The sequence below is a fragment of the Procambarus clarkii genome, chromosome 65 (assembly GCF_040958095.1).
Source record: "Procambarus clarkii isolate CNS0578487 chromosome 65, FALCON_Pclarkii_2.0, whole genome shotgun sequence".
NCBI lineage: Eukaryota > Metazoa > Arthropoda > Malacostraca > Decapoda > Cambaridae > Procambarus > Procambarus clarkii.
In genome coordinates this window covers 32,062,971-32,086,645 of record NC_091214.1, presented here as the reverse complement: position 1 = coordinate 32,086,645, position 23,675 = coordinate 32,062,971, and the positions used below count along the sequence as shown (strand labels likewise).

The following is a 23,675-nucleotide window of genomic DNA, read 5'->3' as shown; positions in this document are numbered from 1 at the left end:
ACTAACACACTTCGTAGCAATCTAGTTCCCAGTGCTCCTCAAAAAAAAAAAAAATGCTCCTCCTGCTGCTGGTGTCTACTCTATTTCCTGTTCATCTGGTACAATACTTTGGCGAAACTGGCTGTACACTGAATGACAGACTTAAAGCACACAAGAGAAGTGTCAAGTCTGCAGACACTAACAATGCTCCCTTCTGCCATGTGAGGGATTCTAATCATCCCATAGATTGGTCTTCCTCCAAAATAATCTTTCCTGCCTCTACTCTCCACAGACGCCGTCTTGTTGAATCGGCTCTAATACACAATGTACCCAACATGAACTTGAGTCCTGGCTTTGTTGCTGTGGACTCTTCCCTTTCACAGTATATTTAATCTACAAAATCTACAAAAATCTACTCTACAAATCTACAAGACTTTAATCTACAAAAAAGCCTCCAGATCTTTAGCCCCTGCTATTGCTTTGCTCTTCAACAAGTCACTTGAACTCCAAACCTTTCCAGATATTCTAAAAAAAGCGAGAGTAACGCCTGTCCACAAATGTGGTGATCTCACAGATGTTAACAACTACAGACCTATATCAATCCTGCCAAACTTGTCAAAAAATTTTGAAAAACTAATCTATAAGCAGCTTTACTCATATCTAGTCAAACTCAATATACTTAGCCCTTGCCAATATAGCTTCAGGCCCAAAAAAAGAACTAACGATGCACTTATTAGTATGCTTAACTCGATTCATACAGCTCTTGATAAAAATGAGTTCCCTGTTGGGTTATTTGTGAACCTGCGTAAAGCTTTCGATACTGTCAACCACCAAAACCTTCTTCTTAAATTACATCATTATGGTGTCAGAGGACACTCCCTACAATACCTCAAATCCTACCTTACTGACAGGCTCCAATGTGTTTCTGTGAATAATACAATTTCTCCCACCCTACCCATCAACATTGGTGTTCCCCAGGGCAGCATACTTGGCCCTCTCCTCTTTCTCATCTACATTAATGACCTTCCAAATGCCTCCCAACACCTCAAACCAATTCTATTTGCTGACGACACAACCTTCATTTACTCCAGTCCTGATCCCCTTGCTCTAAATGCCACAGTAAATACTGAGCTTAATAAAGTCCATCTGTGGCTAACTGCCAACAAACTCACCCTTAACATTGACAAAACTCTCTATATTCTGTTTGGCAATAAATCCTCTAATCAAATAAATCTGAAAATAAACAATACCCAAATTTGTAACAAATTAGATGGCAAATTCCTTGGCATTCTCATTGACCACAAGCTGAATTTCCAGGGACACATTCTAAACATATCAAAAAAAGTTTCAAAAACTGTGGGCATTCTTTCTAAGATCAGATATTATGTACCACGCCCTGCCCTGGTGACTCTCTATTACTCCCTTATCTATCCATATCTCAACTATGGTATTTGTGCTTGGGGCTCTACTACCCAAAATCACTTACGTCCTCTAATTACTCAACACAAAGCTGCTATTAGGACAATATCCAATTCTGGCCCCAGACATCACTCGGTACCCCTACTCAAATCTCTGAATATGTTAGACATTGTCACTGCACATTCTCTCATGTGTATTATACATATATAAAACGCTAAACTATAATGCCAATCCTGATCTCAAAAGCTTCATAGAAGGTTGTAACAGAACCCATGAGCACCACACCAGAAATAAATACAGTTTTGATATTCCTAGAGTACGACTTAATCAAACCAGAAATGCTCTACAAATCAAGGGGCCCAGAATGTGGAATGACCTTCCCAACCATGTTAAAGACTGTACCTCTCTCAACCAGTTTAAGTTAAAAACGAAGCTATACCTAATAAATTCCCTGTAACTCACCTTACCCCTCTGTTGTCAACCCATGTATGTTTTTTGTTTTTTTTTGTTTTTCAAATCAACGCTGTTTGAATGTAATTTTCTGTAATAATTTGTAATTGTATTTGTGCTGCTTTTTCAACAATGTTCCCCCCTCTTTTACCTCTATTTTTATTTGTACTCAACACATCTTATTCTTTTTACCCATTAGTTTTAAGCTTTAGTCATTAATGTTTTTCCTGCCCGAAACGCTTTGCGTAATAGTGGCTTTAGGCATTGTATGTACTAGCTCTATCTATAAAGCCAACAAACTTTGTAAAATCTCTTTATGTATGTACCTTACCTAAATAAAATTATTATTATTATTATTATTATTATATACTCAAATGCTGTAATCTTTCTAACAAACGTGACCTAACATAAGCCTACCCCTTCCATTTATCTATCTTTTCTTTCTCTCTTCTCCTTTTTTTCTGTTCATTGCCTTCTCCTACGCTCCCTTGCTATCGTCTTCTTATTCCTATCTCCTTCTTATTTGGTGGTTTTAATAGGAGCTGCCTCGTATGGGCCAATAGGCCCTCTGCAGCTCTTATTATTATTACTATCCCCTAAAATACACCTTACTTTGCTCCTCAGCTCTTTCTAGCCTATTTATTGCCTGTCTCTACTTCCTCATCACAATTGACTTGAGAATGGTCCAGGATGGACCGAAACGTCGTCGTCCCTTCACCTTCTAGTGAGTGGTCTGGTCTACATACTTTAGCCACGTTATTGTGACTCATCGCCTGCATAAAAGTGAATTATTTTCATTTTACATATTCATTGAAGGGAGTTATTTTTTGTCCCTTTTTTTCAGAGCGTGAAGAAGAACTTAGTGAATCTTCATTTTTTTGGAACCAACGTAAACATGACTCTTTAGCTCGTGTTCTAGCTTCAAGATTTTGTAAGGCAAGTAATTTGCTTTATTCATTGAATATATGCAACAATGATCATGAATCACTAATATAAGTGCACAGGAAAAAAAAAAACATTCAAAAATAAAAATAAAAATAACATTTACTGCCATTAAACAGCCTTCATCAGCACTTAGGCTCGTAAGGATTTTTTTTTTTTTTGTAATATCAATATTAAATAAAAATTGCAACATTTATTATACTAACAGGGCAGTTTTTCCTCCTGTTGATAGGCAAAAGAAGCTGCAGAGTTAATAAGAAAGGAGTTAGCTGACTTATCTCTTGATGAAAAACAACTTCTCATCTGGATTGCAGAGTTAACCAACTTAGCCCAGAGTTTAAATAAAAGGTTTGCTTGTAAAATATATAGTAAGAAACACTGTTTTGAAATACTCTTATATATTTTAACAAGGTTATTGTACTGTAAAATCAATGCAGTACCATAAATCATATAATTGCCAAAACATTTCTTTATTATTTTAATTGTTTAGTTCTTGTACAATAATTGTCAGCCATCATAAAATGCCATTGTGACCATTGCCTAAAAATTTAAGTTAATTTTTTTTTAATTAATCAGGGTCTTTACATGTTTGAATTTAATAAACATTATAGTAAACAGTATCCTCTATTCTCAACAGATCAGTTTCTCAAAATGATGTTCAAAAGGGGATAGAGTTAGTATGTGACTCAATTAGAACCAAGAAATCCCACATATCCAGTGTAGCAGGTATGTTAAAGCTTATGTATAAGTTAGGGACTGATAAAACAAACAGAAATCTTTTAGTGTTTGTAAAATACTTCAAGAAAACAATTACTTTTTTTTTATCTAAACACATCTAATGTCATTTATTTCTCAGGTAGATTTGTATGGATACCATCTCACTTAGGTGTTGTCCTATGTAATTATAGGTAATTGTCAAAATTAAGTTGAGATATCAATATCTATGGCAGGTGCCTGCAGGTAATGTATCTGCCAATGGAAATCATTCCAGTTGTAAACTATGTGAACAAAACCTAGGACATACTGTCTATCACTATATATGTGATTGCCCTGTTATCAATGACTTCAGAACAAATGGTATGATGTACTTTGAGTTTTGTTATTACTTCATACACTCAGGAATATTGGAAGATATTCTTGTGCTGTACCCCGATTTTGTTAGTGGAGGCTAATAGATCAGCCTTACATTTCATATTCTCTCCAGATTCCATGTATGACTGGCTGTCCTGTGAGGTTTTTGATCTACACTGTGGTCTTTCATACATAATAGGATAGCAGCACATTGCTGTGTATACCTAAGCTTGTTAAAAAAAGTGCTTGGCAAATATTTATGTAGTGTGTTCTGCTACTTTTGTGTAGGTATTCACTACTAAGTATATACAAAACAAATTTATCAACTATAATCTTATTTACTAGTAACAAAGTGTTTCTTTCAGTTTCAAGCAAAATGAGATCACGATACCGTGCAAAGATTGAAGCAGACAAGAAAAAGTTGAGGGAACTGATAGCGGTCAACAATGAAGTCAATACAGAAAAATTTAGTGTGGACATTGATGAAGAGGGCAACTTTCCATGGTATAATGACACTCCTCAACCAACTGATAATGGTAAGTATATTTGGTTATTTTTCTGTGCATATTGGCCTTGTCAATGAGGATAAATATTGTTAGCTACTAACATGTTAATTCAAACTTACTCATTATGGTAATGGACAAATGGAAGTCCATGCCTAATTTATATTTTTAAGATAATAATATTAACAAGATACCTTAAAAATGATTACATATGATTGCATTGTTGTTGCATAATACATGCATCCTACAATGACAGATTTGTTCATGTTCCTTATTAAATAATTTACTTTATATTTTATTTTTGATTTTAAGTTACTCTTCAAGACAAGAGAAATGCTGCAGAAAAGCTGCATATGTACAACAGGACTATGGAAGAACAAAATGTCATTCAACTGGAAATGAAAAGTTACTTGGATTTCTACAGAAAAAAGCTTGAGATAACACAAAGACTAGATGATGTACAAAACAAAAGTGCTCCACCCTCTTGGATAATTGAAGTTAGTATCAGGTATCAATATTAACTTAATTACTCCACTGAAATAAATGTTATTGCATTATAGCTACTTGGTAATTATTTTAACAGGTAGCTTAATCATTGTTGTTTGTGTCTAAGCTAAGTAAAATTAGTAAAAGCATTTTGTAGACACAAATTGTAATATTATCATTATCACTTTTACTGGATAAAGTTTAAATGAAACACTTGTTAGGAAAACAAACATTTAATTTAAAAAATGCCTGAAATAATGTGTGTTTGTTTTACAGGAACAGGGTAAATACTCAATAAAGAAGTCATCATTCCAGCATGTAACCAGTGGACTTACGGCCCTCTTGCTAAATATGAAAAAATTGTATCAAATTAAACTATTTGAGGCAACTAACCTGTTTTCTGAAGACAGGGAAGTAGAGTACAACAAATTTCAAACAGACAGTCAAGATTCCGAGGATTCCGAGACCGACAGTGACAACAGTGTAGTCAGTATTGAGTCACAGACTGACAACGAAGAAATGGAAGAAACACTCTTCCCTTTGATTTAAGTAGCTTTAAGTAGCAAAGCAAAGAGAAAATAACAAGTATTCTCTACCCCTGGGTTGGCAAATGTTCTTTGCCCAAATCATCGTCATGTTAATTTTGCATCCCTATGTTGCTCAAGAAAGATTTGTTTTCAAATTAGTTTTTATTTTTATTAATTACCCTCAAAGTTTTGTTTAGTTTAGAAATGCTTATTAAATAAATTGTAGTTGTAGTTATGTGCAATTTCTTTGCTTTCCTTCAAAAAACACACACACAAAAAAAAGGTAAACATGAAAAATGAGTGCCCAAATGAGATACAGAAAACTTTTTTAGTATCAGTAGTTGACAAATGGAATGCATCAGGAAGTGATGTTGTGGAGGCAGACTCCGTACAAAGTTTCAAGTGTAGATATGACGGCCCAGTAGATTCAGGAAACTCCTTCATTTGAGATGATGCTTCCTAGCATTACGTAAGTAATGAACAAATATGATATATTTACTCACTATAATGTTGGTACTGAATGTAGAACATGGAAATACACATTTTTACTCTGAAATAATCATATTTTATAACGAAATTATGCGAAACTTAACTCGCAGCTCAACACAGGAAGTCTACATTCTAAGCCTGGTAGCACTCGAAATTATTGACAACAATGAAGTAGACAGCTTAATTGTTTACGACTCCCTTTCTTCACTACGAGCAATAAACAGTTTGCAATCATGTAATAACGTGCTTGTCTTGGAAGCTAGACATAGATATATAAGAATACTTAGCAAGAGGGTAAATATAAAAATGTTGTGGATTCCTACTCACATTGGCATGCAGGAACATGACAATAAATAAGCCTCTGTATATCTTTCCACTTCGGCTCACAAGATGGGTATAGGGTGCATAATAAATGCGCTAAAGAGAGAATGTTATGGCTTTGGGTAATTAGATGATTCCAATTTTGAGCATCTGCATCACTCTAGAGAGGGATGCAGAGGCTAAGGAGAGGGATGCAGAGGCCCAAGAGAGTGATAGCAGAGGCTTAAGAGAGGAATGCAGAGGCTGAAGAGAATGATGGTGAGGCTTAAGAGAGGGATGCAGAGGCTGCAGAGATTGATGCAGAGGCTCAAGAGAGTGATGCAGAGGCAAAAGAGAGTGATGCAGAGGCTCAAGAGAGTGATGCAGAGGATCAAGAGAGTGATGCAGAGGCTCAAGAGAGTGATGCAGAGGCTGAATAGAGTGTTGCAGAGGCTCAAAAGAGGGATGCAGAGGCTTAAGAGGGTGATGCAGAGCCTAAAGAGAGTGATGCAAAGGCTCTAGAGAGGGATGCAGGGGCCCAAGAGAGTGATGCAGATGCTCAATGAGAGGGATGCAGAGGATGAAGACAGTGATCCAGAGGCTCGAGAGAGTGATGCAGATGCTCAAAAGAGGGATTCAGAGGCTCAAGAGAGGGATGCAGAGGCTGATGAGAGTGTTGCACAGGCTAAAGAGAGTTATGCAGAGGCTCAAGTGAGTGAAGTAGAGGCTTACGAGAGTGATGCAGAGGCTCAAGAGAGCGATGCATAGACTCAAGAGAGGGATGCAGAGGCTCAAGAGAGTGATGCAGAGGCTCAAGAGAGTGATGCAGAGGCTCAAGAGAATGATGCAGAGGCTCAACAGAGTAATTCAGAGGCTCATGAGAGGGATGCAGAGGCTCAAGAGAGGGATGCATAGATTGATGAGAGTGATGAAGAGGCTCAAGAAAGTGATGCAGAGGCTTAAGAGAGGGATGCCGAGGCTCAAGAGAGTGATGCAGAGGCTCAAGAGAGGGATGCAGACATTGAAGAGAGTTATGAAGAGGCTGAAGAAAGTGATGCAGAGGCTTAAGAGAGGGATGCTGAGGCTCAAGAGAGTGATGCAGAGGCTTAAGATAGGGATGCCGGGGCTCAAGAGAGTGATGCAGAGGCTCAAGAGAGGGATGCAGAGATTGAAGAGAGTGATGAAGAGGCTCAAGAGAGTTATGCAGAGGCTTAAGAGAGGGATGCCGAGGCTCAAGAGAGTGATGCAGAGGCTTAAGAGAGTGATGCAGAGGCATAAGAGAGGGATGCAGGGGCTTAAGAGAGGAATGCAGAGGCTCATGAGAGTGATGCAGAGGCTAAAGAGAGTGATGCAAAGGCTCAAGAGAGAGAGATGCAGAGGCTCATGAGACGGATGCAGAGGCTTACGAGGGTGATGCAGAGGCTCAAGAGAGGGACGTAGAGGCTCAAGAGAGTGATGCAGGAGCTCAAGAAAGTGATGCAGAGGCTCAAGAGAGTGATGCAGAATCTCAAGAGAGTGATGCAGAGGCTCAAGAGAGTGATGTAGAGGCTCAAGAGAATGATGTAGATTCTTAAGAGAGGGATGCAGAGGCTCAAGAGAATGATGCAGAGATTGAAGAGAGTGATGAAGAGGCTCAAGAAAGTGATGCAGAGGCTTAAGAGAGGGATTCCGAGGCTCAAGAGAGTGATGCAGAGGCTCAAAAGAGGGATGCAGACATTGAAGAGAGTGATGAAGAGGCTCATGAGAGTGATGCAGAGGCTTAAGAGAGGGATGCCGAGGCTCAAGAGAGTGATGCAGAGGCTTAAGAGAGGGATGCCGAGGCTCAAGAGAGTGATGCAGAGGCTCAAGAGAGGGATGCAGAGATTGAAGCGAGTGATGAAGAGGCTCAAGAGAGTGATGCAGAGGCTTAAGAGAGGGATGCCGAGGCTCAAGAGAGTGATGCAGAGGCTTAAGAGAGTGATGCAGAGGCTTAAGAGAGTGATGCAAAGGCTCAAGAGAGAGATGCAGAGGCTCATGAGAGGGATGCAGAGGCTCAAGAGAGGGAGGCAGAGGCTCAAGAAAGGGACGCAGAGTCTTAAAAAAGTGATGCAGATGATAAAATTAGGGATGCAGAGGCTTAAGAGGGAGATGCAGCGGCTCAAGTGAGTGATGCAGAGGCTCAAGAGAGGGATGCAGAGGCTGAAGAGAGTGATGCAGAGACTCAAGAGAGTTATGCAGAGGATCAAGAGAGTGGTGCAGAGGCTTATGACAGTGATGCAGAGGCTCAAGAGAGGGATGTAAAGGCTCAAGAGAGTGATGCAGAAGCTTAAGAGAGTGATGCAGAGGATTAAGAGAGTGATGCAGAGGCTCAAGAGAGTGATGCAGAGGCTCAAGAGAGGGATTCAGAGGCTCAAGAGAGGGATGCAGAGGCTTAAGAGCGTGATGCAGAGGCTCAAGAGAGTGATGCTGAGGCTAGAGGCTTAAGAGAGGGATGTTGAGGCTCAAGAGAGTGATGCACAGGCTCAAGAGATGGATGTAGAGGCTCAAGGGAGTGATGCAGAGGCTCAAGAGAGTGATGCAGAAGCCTAGGAGAATGATGCAGAGGCTCAAGAGAGTTATGCAGAGGCTCAAGAGAGGTGAAGCAGAGGCTTACGAGAGTGATGCAGAGGCTCAACAGAGGGATATAGAGGCTCAAGAGAGTGATGCAGAAGCTCAAGAGAGTGCTGCCGAGGCTCAAGAGAGTGATACAGAGGCTCAAGAGAGGGATGCAGACATTGAAGAGAGTGATGAAGAGGCTGAAGAGAGTGATGCAGAGGCTTAAGAGAGGGATGCCGAGGTTCAAGAAATTGATGCAGAGGATTAAGAGAGGGATGCCGAGGCTTAAGAGAGTGATGCAGAGGCTCAAGAGAGGGATGCAGAGATTGAAGAGAGTGATGAAGAGGCTCAAGAGAGTTATGCAGAGGCTTAAGAGAGGGATGCCGAGGCTCAAGAGAGTGATGCAGAGGCTGAAGAGAGTGATGCAGAGGCATAAGAGAGGGATGCAGGGGCTCAAGAGAGAAATGCAGAGGCTCAAGAGAGTGATGCAGAGGCTTAAGAGAGTGATGCAAAGGCTCAAGAGAGAGATGCAGAGGCTCATGAAAGGGATGCAGAGGCTTACGAGAGTGATGCAGAGGCTCAAGAGTGGGACGTAGAGGCTTAAGAGTGTGATGCAGGAGCTCAAGAAAGTGATGCAGAGGCTCAAGAGAGTGATGCCGAGGCTCAAGAGAGTGATGCAGAGGCTCAAGAGAGTGATGCAGAGGCTCAAGAAAATGATGTAGAGGCTTAAGAGAGGGATGCAGAGGCTCAAGAGAGGGATGCAGAGGCTCAAGAGAGGGATGCAAAGGCTCAAGAGAGGGATGCAGAGATTGAAGAGAGTGATGAAGAGGCTCAAGAAAGTGATGCAGAGGCTTAAGAGAGGGATTCCGAGGCTCAAGAGAGTGATGCAGAGGCATAAGAGAGGGATGCATGGACTCAAGAGAGGAATACAGAGGCTCAAGAGAGTGATGCAGAGGCTTAAGAGAGTGATGCAAAGGCTCAAGAGAGAGATGAAGAGGCTCATGAGAGGGATGCAGAGGCTCAAGAGAGGGAGGCAGAGGCTCAAGAAAGGGATGCAGTGTCTTAAAAAAGTGATGCAGATGATCAAAATAGGGATGCAGAGGCTTAAGAGTGAGATGCAGCGGCTCAAGAGAGTGATGCAGTGGCTCAAGAGAGGGATGAAGAGGCTCAAGAGAGTGATGCAGAGGATGAAGAGAGGGATGCAGAGGCTCATGAGAGGGCTGCAGGAGTTCACGAGAGGGACGCAGAGGCTCAAGAGAGTGATGCAGAGGCTTAAGAGAGGTATGCTGAGGCTTAAGAGAGTAATGCAGAGGCTTAAGAGAGGAATGCAGAGGCTGAAGAGAATGATGCAGAGGCTTAAGAGAGGGATGCAGAGGCTGAAGAGAATGATGCAGAGGCTCAAGAGAGTGATGCAGAGGCACAAGAGAGTGATGCAGAGGCTCAAGCGAGTGATGCAGAGGATCAAGAGAGTGATGCAGAGGCTCAAGAGAGTGATACAGAGGCTGAATAGAGTGTTGCAGAGGCTCAAGAGAGGGATGCAGAGGCTCAAGAGGGTGATGCAGAGCCTCAAGACAGTGATGCAATGGCTCTAGAGAGAGATGCAGGGGCCCAAGAGAGTGATGCAGATGCTGAAGAGAGGGATGCAGAGGATAAAGAGAGTGATGCAGACGCTCGAGAGAGTGATGCAGAGGCTCAAAAGAGGGATTCAGAGGCTCAAGAGAGGGATGCAGATGCTAATGAGAGTGTTGCAGAGGCTCAAGAGAGGGATGCAGAGGCTCAAGAGAGTGATGCAGAGACTCAAGAGAGTTATGCAGAGGCTCAAGAGAGTGAAGCAGAGGCTTACGAGAGTGATGGCAGAGGCTCAAGAGAGGGATGTAGAGGCTCAAGAGAGTGATGCAGGAGCTCAAGAGAGTGCTGCAGAGGCTCAAGAGAGTGATGCAGAGGCTCAAGAGAGTGATGCAGAGGATCAAGAGAGTGATGCAGAGGCTCAAGAGAATGATGTAGAGGCTTAATAGAGGGATGCAGAGGATCAAGAGAATGATGCAGAGGATCAACAGAAAGATGCAGAGGCTCAGGAGAGGGATGCAGAGGCTCAAGAGAGGGATGCAGAGATTGAAGAGAGTGATGAAGAGGCTCACGAAAGTGATGCAGAGGCTTAAGAGAGGGATGCCGAGGCTCAAGAGAGTGATTGCAGATGCTCATGAGAGGGATGCAGACATTGAAGAGAGTGATGATGAGGCTCATCATTTTTATCGTATGTTTAATGAATTAATAACAATAAACTGAAAATTCACAAAAACGTAGAAAAAAGGCAAAATATTGCGTAATTCGATGATATTTTGTTTAAATCACATAAAGGGAAAGTGGATAATGACACTGTAATTCATTAGAAATTAACCTTAAATGCTTCATTTTCAATCAACTATTTGTTTCTCGTTAAAATACAGAGTAATACATTGAAAAAGGGAAGAAGTTCTGTTTTTATTGCATATATCGACGTTTCAGCCGGAATAGAGCGGTTTTACGTGTACATCTTCCATCGGTAATATAAACGGAAAATCAGGAACATTTTAGTTAATTCTAATGAAAACACATTTATTTTTACCATTTGTATCAGGAACAACATTGTCATATGTCTTTTCTTGGATCTAAACAATACGAAACCTCGCTTTATGATTCGTAGTTAAAATCCTCAAATTTGGTATAATAGTGAATTTTTTCACGTTTTTCATGTAGTTTGATATTACGTAAATATGTTCATTTTTGCCAATAATTCGATACTATATCATGCAGTATCACGATAAGTGATTTTGCCTTCAAATCTCAGAATTTCGCATAATATTGCATTTTAAGCAAGTTTTCTTGCATTTTGTTTCGTACTAAAAATCATCGAATTTAGAAATATTTTGACGTTTATCATCCACTTTTCCTTTATGTCATTTAAACAAAATATCATCGAATTAGGTAATATTTTGCCGTTTTTCCACGTTTTTTTGAATTTTCAATTTATTGGTATTAATTCAATATATATACGATAAAAATGATGCAGACACGTAATTCATTAGAAATTAACCTTAAATGCTTCATTTTCAATCAACTATTTGTTTCTCGTTAAAATACAGAGTAATACATTGAAAAGGGAAGAAGTTCTGTTTTTATTGCATATATCGACGTTTCAGCCGGAATAGAGCGGTTTTACGTGTACATCTTCCATCGGTAATATAAACGGAAAATCAGGAACATTTTAGTTAATTCTAATGAAAACATTGGTTTTTATCATTTGTATTGGAAACAACATTGTCAAATGTCTTTTCTTGGATCTAAATAATACGAAACCTCGCTTTATGATTCGTAGTTAAAATCCTCAAATTTGGTATAATAGTGAATTTTTTCACGTTTTTCATGTAGTTTGATATTACGTAAATATATTCATTTTTACCAATAACTCGATACTATTTCATGCAGTATCATGATAATTGATTTTGCCTTCAAATCTCAGAATTTCGCATAATATTGCATTTTAAGCAAGTTTTCTTGCATTTTGTTTCGTACTAAAAATCATCGAATTTAGAAATATTTTGACGTTTATCATCCACTTTTCCTTTATGTGATTTAAACAAAATATCATCGAATTAGGTAATATTTTGCCGTTTTTCCACGTTTTTTTGAATTTTCAATTTATTGGTATTAATTCATTATATATTCGATAAAAATGATGCAGACACGTAATTCATTAGAAATTAACCTTAAATGCTTCATTTTCAATCAACTATTTGTTTCTCGTTAAAATACAGAGTAATACATTGAAAAGGGAAGACGTTCTGTTTTTATTGCATATATCGACGTTTCAGCCGGAATAGAGCGGTTTTACGTGTATATCTTCCATCGGTAATATAAACGGAAAATCAGGAACATTTTAGTTAATTCTAATGAAAACATTGGTTCTTATCATTTGTATTGGAAACAACATTGTCATATGTCTTTTCTTGGATCTAAATAATACGAAACCTCGCTTTATGATTCGAAGTTAAAATCCTCAAATTTCGTATAATTTGACTTCTTTCACGTTTTTCATGTAGTTTGATATTACGTATATATATTCATTTTTACCAATATTTCGATACTATTTCATGTAGTATCACGATATCTGATTTGGCTTTCAATTCTCAGAATTTCGCATAATATTGCATTTAAAGCAAGTTTTCTTGCATTTTGTTTCGTACTAAAAATCATCGAATTTAGCAATATTTTGACCCTTTTCCTTTATGTGATTTAAACAAAATATCATCGAATTAGGCAATATTTTGCCGTTTTTCCACTTTTTTTTGAAATTTCAGTTTATTGGTATTAATTCATTAAGTATATGATAAAAATGATGCAAACACATAATTGATTAGATATTAACCTTAAATACTTCATTTTCAATCATCTATTTGTTTCTCGTTAAAATACAGAGTAATACATTGAAAAGTGAAGTTCTGTTTTTATTGCATATATCGACGTTTCAGCCGGTATAGAGCGGTTTTACGTATACATCTTCCATCGGTAATATAAACGTAAAATCAGGAACATTTTAGTTAATTCTAATGAAAACACATTGATTTTCATCATATGTATCGGGAACAACATTGTCATATGTCTTTTCTTGAATCTAAATAATACGAAACCTCGCTCTATGATTCGAAGTTAAAATCCTCAAATTTGGTATGACTGACTTTTTTCACGTTTTTCATGTTGTTTGATATTACGTATATATATTCATTTTTACCAATATTTCGATACTATTTCATGTACTATCACGATATGTGATTTGGCCTTCAATTCTCAGAATTTCGCAAAATATTGCATTTTAAGCAAGTTTTCTTGCATTTTGTTTCGCACTAAAAATCATCGAATTTGGCAATATTTTGGCGTTAATCATCCCCTTTTCCTTATGTGATTCAAACAAATTATCATCGAATTAGGCAATATTTTGCCGTTTTTCCACGTTTTTGTGAATTTTCAGTTTTTTGTTATTAATTCATTATATATACGAAAAAATGATGCAAACACATAATTTATTAGATAATAACCTTAAATACTTCGTTTTCAATCATCTATTTGTTTCTCGTTAAAATACTGAGTAAGATATTGTAAAGGGGAGAAGTTCGGATTTTATTGCATATTTGCGCGTTTCAGCTGGAATAGAGCGGTTTTACGTGTACATCTTCCATCGGTAATATAAATGGAAATTCAGGAACATTTTAGTTAATTCTAATGAAAACACATTGATTTTTATCATTTGTATCGGGAACAACATTGTCAACATTTGTATCGGGAACAACATTCAATGATAATATGTTTAAATCACATAAACGAAAAGGGGATGATTAACGCCAAAATATTGGCAAATTCGATGATTTTTAGTACGAAACAAAATGCAAGAAAACTTGCTTAAAATGCAATATTATGCGAAATTCTGAGAATTGAAGGCCAAATCACATATCGTGATAGTACATGAAATAGTATCGAAATATTGGTAAAAATGAATATATATACGTAATATCAAACAACATGAAAAACGTGAAAAAAGTCACTGTCATACCAAATTTGAGGATTTTAACTTCGAATCATAGAGCGAGGTTTCGTATTATTTAGATCCATGAAAAGACATATGACAATGTTGTTCCCGATACATATGATGAAAATCAATGTGTTTTCATTAGAATTAACTAAAATGTTCCTGATTTTACGTTTATATTACCGATGGAAGATGTACACGTAAAACCGCTCTATACCGGCTGAAACGTCGATATATGCAATAAAAACAGAACTTCACTTTTCAATGTATTACTCTGTATTTTAACGAGAAACAAATAGATGATTGAAAATGAAGTATTTAAGGTTAATATCTAATCAATTATGTGTTTGCATCATTTTTATCGTATATTTAATGAATTAATACCAATAAACTGAAATTTCAAAAAAACGTGGAAAAACGGCAAAATATTGCCTAATTCGATGATATTTTGTTTAAATCACATAAAGGAAAAGGGTCAAAATATTGCTAAATTCGATGATTTTTAGAAGGAAAAAAATGCTAGAAAACTTGCTTTAAATGCAATATTATGCGAAATTCTGAGAATTGAAGGCCAAATCAGATATCGTGATACTACATGAAATAGTATCGAAATATTGGTAAAAATGAATATATATACGTAATATCAAACTACATGAAAAACGTGAAAGAAGTCACTATTATACGAAATTTGAGGATTTTAACTTCAAATCATAAAGCGAGGTTTCGTATTATTTAGATCCAAGAAAAGACATATGACATTGTTGTTTTCAATACAAATGATAAAAACCAGTGTTTTCATTAGAATTAACTAAAATGTTCCTGATTTTCCGTTTATATTACCGATGGAAGATATACACGTAAAACCGCTCTATTCCGGCTAAAACGTCGATATATGCTACAAAAACAGAACTCCTCCGCCTTTTCAATATCTTACTCTGTATTTTAACGAGAAACAAATAGTTTTTGAAATTGAAGTATTTAAAGTTAATTTCTAATCAATTATGTTTTTGCATCATTTTTATCGTATGTTCAATGAATTAATAACAATAAATTGAAAATTCACAAAAACGTGGAAAAACGGCAAAATATTGCCTAATTCAATGATAATATGTTTAAATCACATAAACGAAAAGGGGATGATTAACGCCAAAATATTGCAAAATTCGATGATTTTTAGTAAGAAACAAAATGCAAGAAAACTTGCTTAAAATACAACATTATGCGAAATTCTGATAATTGAAGGCCAAATCACATATCGTGATAGTACATGAAATAGTATCGAAATATTGGTAAAAATGAATATATATACGTAATATCAAACAACATTAAAAACGTGAAAAAAGTCACTGTCATACCAAATTTGAGGATTTTAACTTCGAATCATAGAGCGAGGTTTCGTATTATTTAGATCCAAGAAAAGACATATGACAATGTTGTTCCCGATACATATGATGAAAATCAATGTGTTTTCATTAGAATTAACTAAAATGTTCCTGATTTTACGTTTATAATACCGATGGAAGATGTACACGTAAAACCGCTCTATACTGGCTGAAACGCCGATATATGCAATAAAAACAGAACTTCACTTTTCAATGTATTACTCTGTATTTTAACGAGAAACAAATAGATGATTGAAAATGAAGTATTTAAGGTTAATATCTAATCAATTATGTGTTTGCATCATTTTTATCGTATATTTAATGAATTAATACCAATAAACTGAAATTTCAGAAAAACGTGGAAAAACGGCAAAATATTGCCTAATTCGATGATATTTTGTTTAAATCACATAAAGGAAAAGGGTCAAAATATTGCTAAATTCGATGATTTTTAGTACGAAACAAAATGCAAGAAAACTTGCTTTAAATGCAATATTATGCGAAATTCTGAGAATTGAAGGCCAAATCAGATATCGTGATACTACATGAAATAGTATCGAAATATTGGTAAAAATGAATATATATATGTAATAACAAACTACATGAAAAACGTGAAAGAAGTCACTATTATACGAAATTTGAGGATTTTAACTTCGAATCATAAAGCGAGGTTTCGTATTATTTAGATCCAAGAAAAGACATATGACAATCTTGTTTCCAATACAAATGATAAAAACCAATGTTTTCATTAGAATTAACTAAAATGTTCCTGATTTTCCGTTTATATTACCGATGGAAGATGTACACGTAAAACCGCTCTATTCCGGCTGAAACGTCGATATATGCAATAAAAACAGAACTTCTTCCCTTTTCAATGTATTACTCTGTATTTTAAAGAGAAACAAATAGTTGATTGAAAATGAAGCATTTAAGGTTAATTTCTAATGAATTACGTGTCTGCATCATTTTTATCGTATATATAATGAATTAATACCAATAAACTGAAAATTCACAAAAACGTGGAAAAACGGCAAAATATTACCTAATTCGATGATATTTTGTTTAAATCACATAAAGGAAAAGTGGATGATAAACGTCAAAATATTGCTAAATTCGATGATTTTTAGTACGAAACAAAATGCAAGAAAACTTGCTTAAAATGCAATATTATGCGAAATTCTGAGATTTGAAGGCAAAATCACTTATCGTGATACTGCATGAAATAGTATCGAATTATTGGTAAAAATGAACATATTTACGTATTATCAAACTACATGAAAAACGTGAAAAAATTCACTATTATACCAAATTTGAGGATTTTAACTACGAATCATAAAGCGAGGTTTCGTATTGTTTAGATCCAAGAAAAGACATGACAATGTTGTTCCCGATACAAATGATAAAAATCAATGTGTTTTCATTAGAATTAACTAAAATGTTCCTGAATTTCCGTTTATATTACCGATGGAAGATGTACACGTAAAACCGCTCTATTCCAGCTGAAACGCGCAAATATGCAATAAAATCCGAACTTCTCCCCTTTACAATATCTTACTCAGTATTTTAACGAGAAACAAATAGATGATTGAAAATGAAGTATTTAAGGTTATTATCTAATAAATTATGTGTTTGCATCATTTTTTCGTATATATAATGAATTAATAACAAAAAACTGAAAATTCACAAAAACGTGGAAAAACGGCAAAATATTGCCTAATTCGATGATAATTTGTTTGAATCACATAAGGAAAAGGGGATGATAAACGTCAAAATATTCCTAAATTCGATGATATTTAGTACAAAACAAAATGCAAGAAACTTGCTTAAAAATGCAATATTATGCGAAGTTCTGAGAATTGAAGGCCAAATAACATATCGTGATACTACATGAAATAGTATCGAAATATTGGTAAAAATGATTATATATATACGTAATATCAAACTACATGAAAAACGTGAGAGAAGTCACTCTTTTATAAAATTTGAGGATTTTAACTTCGAATCATAAAGCGAGGTTTCGTATTATTTAGATCCAAGAAAAGACATATGACAATGTTGTTTCCAATACAAATGATAAAAACCAATGTTTTCATTAGAATTAACTAAAATGTTCCTGATTTTCCGTTTATATTACCGATGGAAGATATACACGTAAAACCGCTCTATTCCGGCTAAAACGTCGATATATGCAACAAAAACAGAACTCCTCCGCCTTTTCAATATCTTACTCTGTATTTTAACGAGAAACAAATAGTTTTTGAAATTGAAGTATTTAAAGTTAATTTCTAATCAATTATGTGTTTGCATCATTTCTATCGTATGTTCAATGAATTAATAACAATAAACTGAAAATTCACAAAAACGTGGAAAAACGGCAAAATATTGCCTAATTCAATGATAATATGTTTAAATCACATAAACGAAAAGGGGATGATTAACGCCAAAATATTGCCAAATTCGATGATTTTTAGTACGAAACAAAATGCAAGAAAACTTGCTTAAAATGCAATATTATGCGAAATTCTGAGAATTGAAGGCCAAATCACATATCGTGATAGTACATGAAATAGTATCGAAATATTGGTAAAAATGAATATATATACGTAATATATATGAGGCTCAAGTGAGGGATGCAGAGGCTAAGGAGAGGGATGCAGAGGCTCATGAGAGTGATGCAGAGGCTCAAAAGAGGGATGCAGAGGCTTAAGAGAGTGATGCAAAGGCTCAAGAGAGTGATGCAGAGGCTCAAGAGAGTAATGCAGAGTCTTAAGAAGGTGATGCAGAGGCTCAAGAGAGTGATGCAGAGGCTTGAGAGAGGGATGCAGGGGCTCAAGAGAGTGATGCAAAGGCCTAAGTGAGTGATTCAGAGGCTTAAGAGAGTGATGCAGAGGCTTAAGAGAGTGATGCAGAGGCTTACGAGAGGGATGCAGAGGCTCAAGAGAGGGATACAGAGGCTTATGAGAGTGATGCAAAGGCTCAAGAGAGGGATGCAGAGCCTCATGAGAGGGATGCAGAAGTTCAAGAGCGGGATGCAGAGGCTCAGGAGAGTGATTCAGAGGCTTACGAGAGTGATGCAGAGACTTAAGAGAGTGATGCAGAGGCTTAAGAGAGGGATACAGAGGCTCAAGCGAGGGATGCAGAGGCTCAAGAGAGGGATGCAGGCGCTCAAGAGAGGGATGCAGAGGCTCAAGTGAGGGATGCAGAGGCACAAGAGAGGGATGCAGAGGCTCCTGAGAGTGACGCAGAGGCTCAAAAGAGGGGATGCAGAGGCTTAAGAGAGTGATGCAAAGGCTCAAGAGAGTGATGCAGAGGCTCAAGAGAGTAATGAAGAGTCTTAAGAGGGTGATGCAGAGGCTCAAGAGAGTGATGCAATGCCAAGGGAAGTGAACACAATGCCAAGGGTAGTGAACACCATGCCAAGGGTAGTGAACACCTCGCCATTGGTTGTGAACACCACGCAAAGGGAAGTGAACACCTCGCCATTGGTTGTGAACACCACGCAAAGGGAAGTGAACACCAAATTAAGGGTAGTGAACACTATGCCAAAGGTAGTGAACACCACGCCAAGATTAGTAAACACCACGCCAAGGGTAGTGAACACCATGCAAAGGGTAGTGAACACCACGCTAACAGTAGTGAACACCACGCTAACAGTAGTGAACACCATGCAAAGGGTAGTGAACACCACGTTAAAAGTAGTGAACACCACGTTAAAAGTAGTGAACACCACGTCATTTGTAGTGAACACCACGCTAAGAGTAGTGAACACCACGTCATGGGTAGTGAACACCACACCAAGGGAAGTGAACACCATGCCAAGGGTAGTGAACACCATGCGAATGGTAGTGAACACCAAGCCAAAGGTAGTGAACACCACGCCAAGGGTGGTGAACACCACGCCAGGGGTAGTGAACACCACGCAAAGGGTAGTGAAGACCACGCAAAGGGTAGTGAACATCAAGCCATTGGTTGTGAACATCAAGCCAAAGGTAGTGAACACCACGCCAAGGGAAGTGAACATAACGCCAAGGGTAGTGAACACCACGCAAAGTGTAGTTAACACGACGCCATGGGTAGTGAACACTATGCCATGGGTAGTGAACACCACGCCAAGTGTAGTGAACACCACGTCAAGGTTAGTGAAAACCATGCAAAGGGTAGTGAACACCATGCCAAGGGAAGTGAACACTATGCCAAGGGTAGTGAACACAATGCTAAGGGTAGTGAACACCTCGCCAAGGGTTGTGAACACCACGCCAAGGGTAGTGAACACCTAATGAAGGGTAGTGAACACCACGCAAAGGTTAGTAAATATCAAGCCAAGAATAGTGAACACCATGCAAAGGAAAGTGAACACCATTTCAAGGGTAGTGAACACCACGCGAAGGGTAATGAACCCCACGCCAAAGGTAGTGAACACCACGTAAAGGGTAGTGAACACTATGCCAAGGGTAGTGAAGACTATGCCAAGGGTAGTGAACACCTCGCCAGGGGTAGTGAACACCACGCCAAGGGTAGTGAACACCAAATGAAGGGTAGTGAATATCACGCCAAGAGTAGTGAACACCACGCCAAGGTTAGTGAACACCACGCTATGGGTAGTGAACACGATGCCAAAGGAAGTGAACACCACGTCAAAAGTAGTGAAAACCACGCCAAGGGTAGTGAACACCATGTTAAGGGTAGTGAACACCACACCAAGGGGAGTGAATACCACACGAAGGGTAGTGAACACCACGCTAGGAGTAGTGAACACCACGTCATGGGTAGTGAACACTACGCCAAGGGAAGTGAACACCACGCCAAGAGTAGTGAACATTACGCCAAAGGTAGTGAACACCACCCCATAATCTTATTTACTAGTAACAAAGTGTTTCTTTCAGTTTCAAGCAAAATGAGATCACGATACCGTGCAAAGATTGAAGCAGACAAGAAAAAGTTGAGGGAACTGATAGCGGTCAACAATGAAGACAATACAGAAAAACTTAGTGTGGACATTGATGAAGAGGGCAACTTTCCATGGTATAATGACACTCCTCAACCAACTGATAATGGTAAGTATATTTGGTTATTTTTCTGTGCATATTGGCCTTGTCAATGAGGATAAATATTGTTAGCTACTAACATGTTAATTCAAACTTACTCATTATGGTAATGGACAAATGGAAGTCCATGCCTAATTTATATTTTTAAGATAATAATATTAACAAGATACCTTAAAAATGATTACATATGATTGCATTGTTGTTGCATAATACATGCATCCTACAATGACAGATTTGTTCATGTTCCTTATTAAATAATTTACTTTATATTTTATTTTTGAATATTTTAAGTTACTCTTCAAGACAAGAGAAATGCTGCAGAAAAGCTGCATATGTACAACAGGACTATGGAAGAACAAAATGTCATTCAACTGGAAATGAAAAGTTACTTGGATTTCTACTGAAAAAAGCTTGAGATAACACAAAGACTAGATGATGTACAAAACAAAAGTGCTCCACCCTCTTGGATAATTGAAGTTAGTATCAGGTATCAATATTAACTTAATTACTCCACTGAAATAAATGTTATTGCATTATAGCTACTTGGTAATTATTTTAACAGGTAGCTTAATCATTGTTGTTTGTGTCTAAGCTAAGTAAAATTAGTAAAAGCATTTTGTAGACACAAATTGTAATATTATCATTATCACTTTTACTGGTTAAAGTTTAAGTGAAACACTTGTTAGGAAAACAAACATTTAATTTAAAAAATGCCTGAAATAATGATGTGTGTTTGTTTTACAGGAACAGGGTAAATACTCAATAAAGAAGTCATCATTCCAGCATGTAACCAGTGGACTTACGGCCCTCTTGCTAAATATGAAAAAATTGTATCAAATTAAACTATTTGAGGCAACTAACCTGTTTTCTGAAGACAGGGAAGTAGAGTACAACAAATTTCAAACAGACAGTCAAGATTCCGAGGATTCCGAGACCGACAGTGACAACAGTGTAGTCAGTATTGAGTCACAGACTGACAACGAAGAAATGGAAGAAACACTCTTCCCTTTTATTTGAGTAGCTTTAAGTAGCACAGCAAAGAGAAAATAACAAGTATTCTCTACCCCTGGGTTGGCAAATGTTCTTTTCCCAAATCATCGTCATGTTAATTTTGCATCCCTATGTTGCTCAAGAAAGATTTGTTTTCAAATTAGTTTTTATTTTTATTAATTACCCTCAAAGTTTTGTTTAGTTTAGAAATGCTTATTAAATAAATTGTAGTTGTAGTTATGTGCAATTTCTTTGCTTTCCTTCAAAAAACACACACACAAAAAAAAGGTAAACATGAAAAATGAGTGCCCAAATGAGATACAGAAAACTTTTTTAGTATCAGTAGTTGACAAATGGAATGCATCAGGAAGTGATGTTGTGGAGGCAGACTCCGTACAAAGTTTCAAGTGTAGATATGACGGCCCAGTAGATTCAGGAAACTACTTCATTTGAGATGATGCTTCCTAGCATTACGTAAGTAATGAACAAATATGATATATTTACTCACTATAATGTTGGTACTGAATGTAGAAAATGGAAATACACATTTTTACTCTGAAATAATCATATTTTATAACGAAATTATGCGAAACTTAACTCGCAGCTCAACACAGGAAGTCTACATTCTAAGCCTGGTAGCACTCGAAATTATTGACAACACTGAAGTAGACAGCTTAATTGTTTCTGACTCCCTTTCTTCACTACGAGCAATAAACAGTTTGCAATCATGTAATAACGTGCTTGTCTTGGAAGCTAGACATAGATATATAAGAATACTTAGCAAGAGGGTAAATATAAAAATGTTGTGGATTCCTTCTCACATTGGCATGCAGGAACATGACAATAAATAAGCCTCTGTATATCTTTCCACTTCGGCTCACAAGATGGGTATAGGGTGCATAATAAATGCGCTAAAGAGAGAATGTTATGGCATTGGGTAATTAGATGATTCCAATTTTGCTATAAAATTATGTTAGTTTAGAGTAAAAATAAGTTTTTTTTCATGATGTTCTACATTCAGCACCAACAATATAGAGAGTAAATATATCGTAGAGTTTCATTACTTACGTATACTGTACTAAGAAGCTTTGGGTAATTAGACGGACTGCCACACACCTACCTACCTACCTGATTTACATGAGGTTTTGTCATATATACCAATAACATAGATGAAAATATTACAAACCACATCATTAAATTATAATTAAATGCAAGATCTTGTATATGGGCCATAACAATCCACGTCACAAGTACTAAATTAACAGTACTACTTTACATAAAGAATATTAAATGTTTATTCAGGTAAAAGTTCTAATAGCAGATTTGTATGGCATAATTAGGGGACATGCATGATTTTGGGTAGTAGAACCCCAAGCACATGTACAATAAAATTAAGATAATGGCAAATTGTGAGTGTCTGAACTCGGGGAGCGAGAGCGTGGCGGCTCGATGCGGTCGTAGTCTGCTGTCTGCTCTGTGTCGAAGCTGTAGCGTCTTAGGTCGATTAGAACTGTACACGCCGAGTGCTACATTGTTGAATGGGGAAATTGTACTGTCCTCCATTCCTCATATCGCTTGCTTATATGGTGATTACACCTCAGCTCCCTCCAACAAGCTGAGAAGAGTATTACCGGTAATTGGGGAAAGGATTGTAGCTTCTGTAATTAGTGCTAATTAGTTATGCTATTAGGATAATGAGATAATGGAGCGAGTATAAGGATTACTCGCTACAGCATTTTAATACCAAGCAGAGTTATGCCATGTGCGGGTAGGCGATTCCACGGGTTTACAACCCTATGGGTGAAAGCATCTTTGGTTTTCTGTCCTACATTGTGGTTTCTTGAGCTTGAACCCGTTGCTCCTCGTTCGTGTTACGTCTGACCTTTTGAAAAAACTGTCCGGATTGACATCCTCCAAATTTAGTATTTTATGGGTTTCTATGAGATCCGCCCTGTCAT

The 23,675-nt window shown here is 37.3% G+C and overlaps 1 protein-coding gene across 1 annotated transcript in view; it reads left to right on the top strand.

The window, feature by feature from the left end:
* The window catches only part of LOC138354980 (uncharacterized), a 6,133-nt gene extending 521 nt beyond the window's left edge, over nt 1–5,612 (top strand). The window contains exons 2-7 of the mRNA XM_069309683.1: nt 2,693–2,784; nt 3,023–3,138; nt 3,428–3,516; nt 4,227–4,397; nt 4,677–4,861; nt 5,127–5,612. Of these exons, the coding sequence (XP_069165784.1) occupies nt 2,693–2,784; nt 3,023–3,138; nt 3,428–3,516; nt 4,227–4,397; nt 4,677–4,861; nt 5,127–5,399 (926 nt within the window). The 3' untranslated portion in view covers nt 5,400–5,612. The remainder of the gene's footprint in view (nt 1–2,692; nt 2,785–3,022; nt 3,139–3,427; nt 3,517–4,226; nt 4,398–4,676; nt 4,862–5,126) is intronic.
* Nucleotides 5,613–23,675: the final 18,063 nt, after the last annotated feature.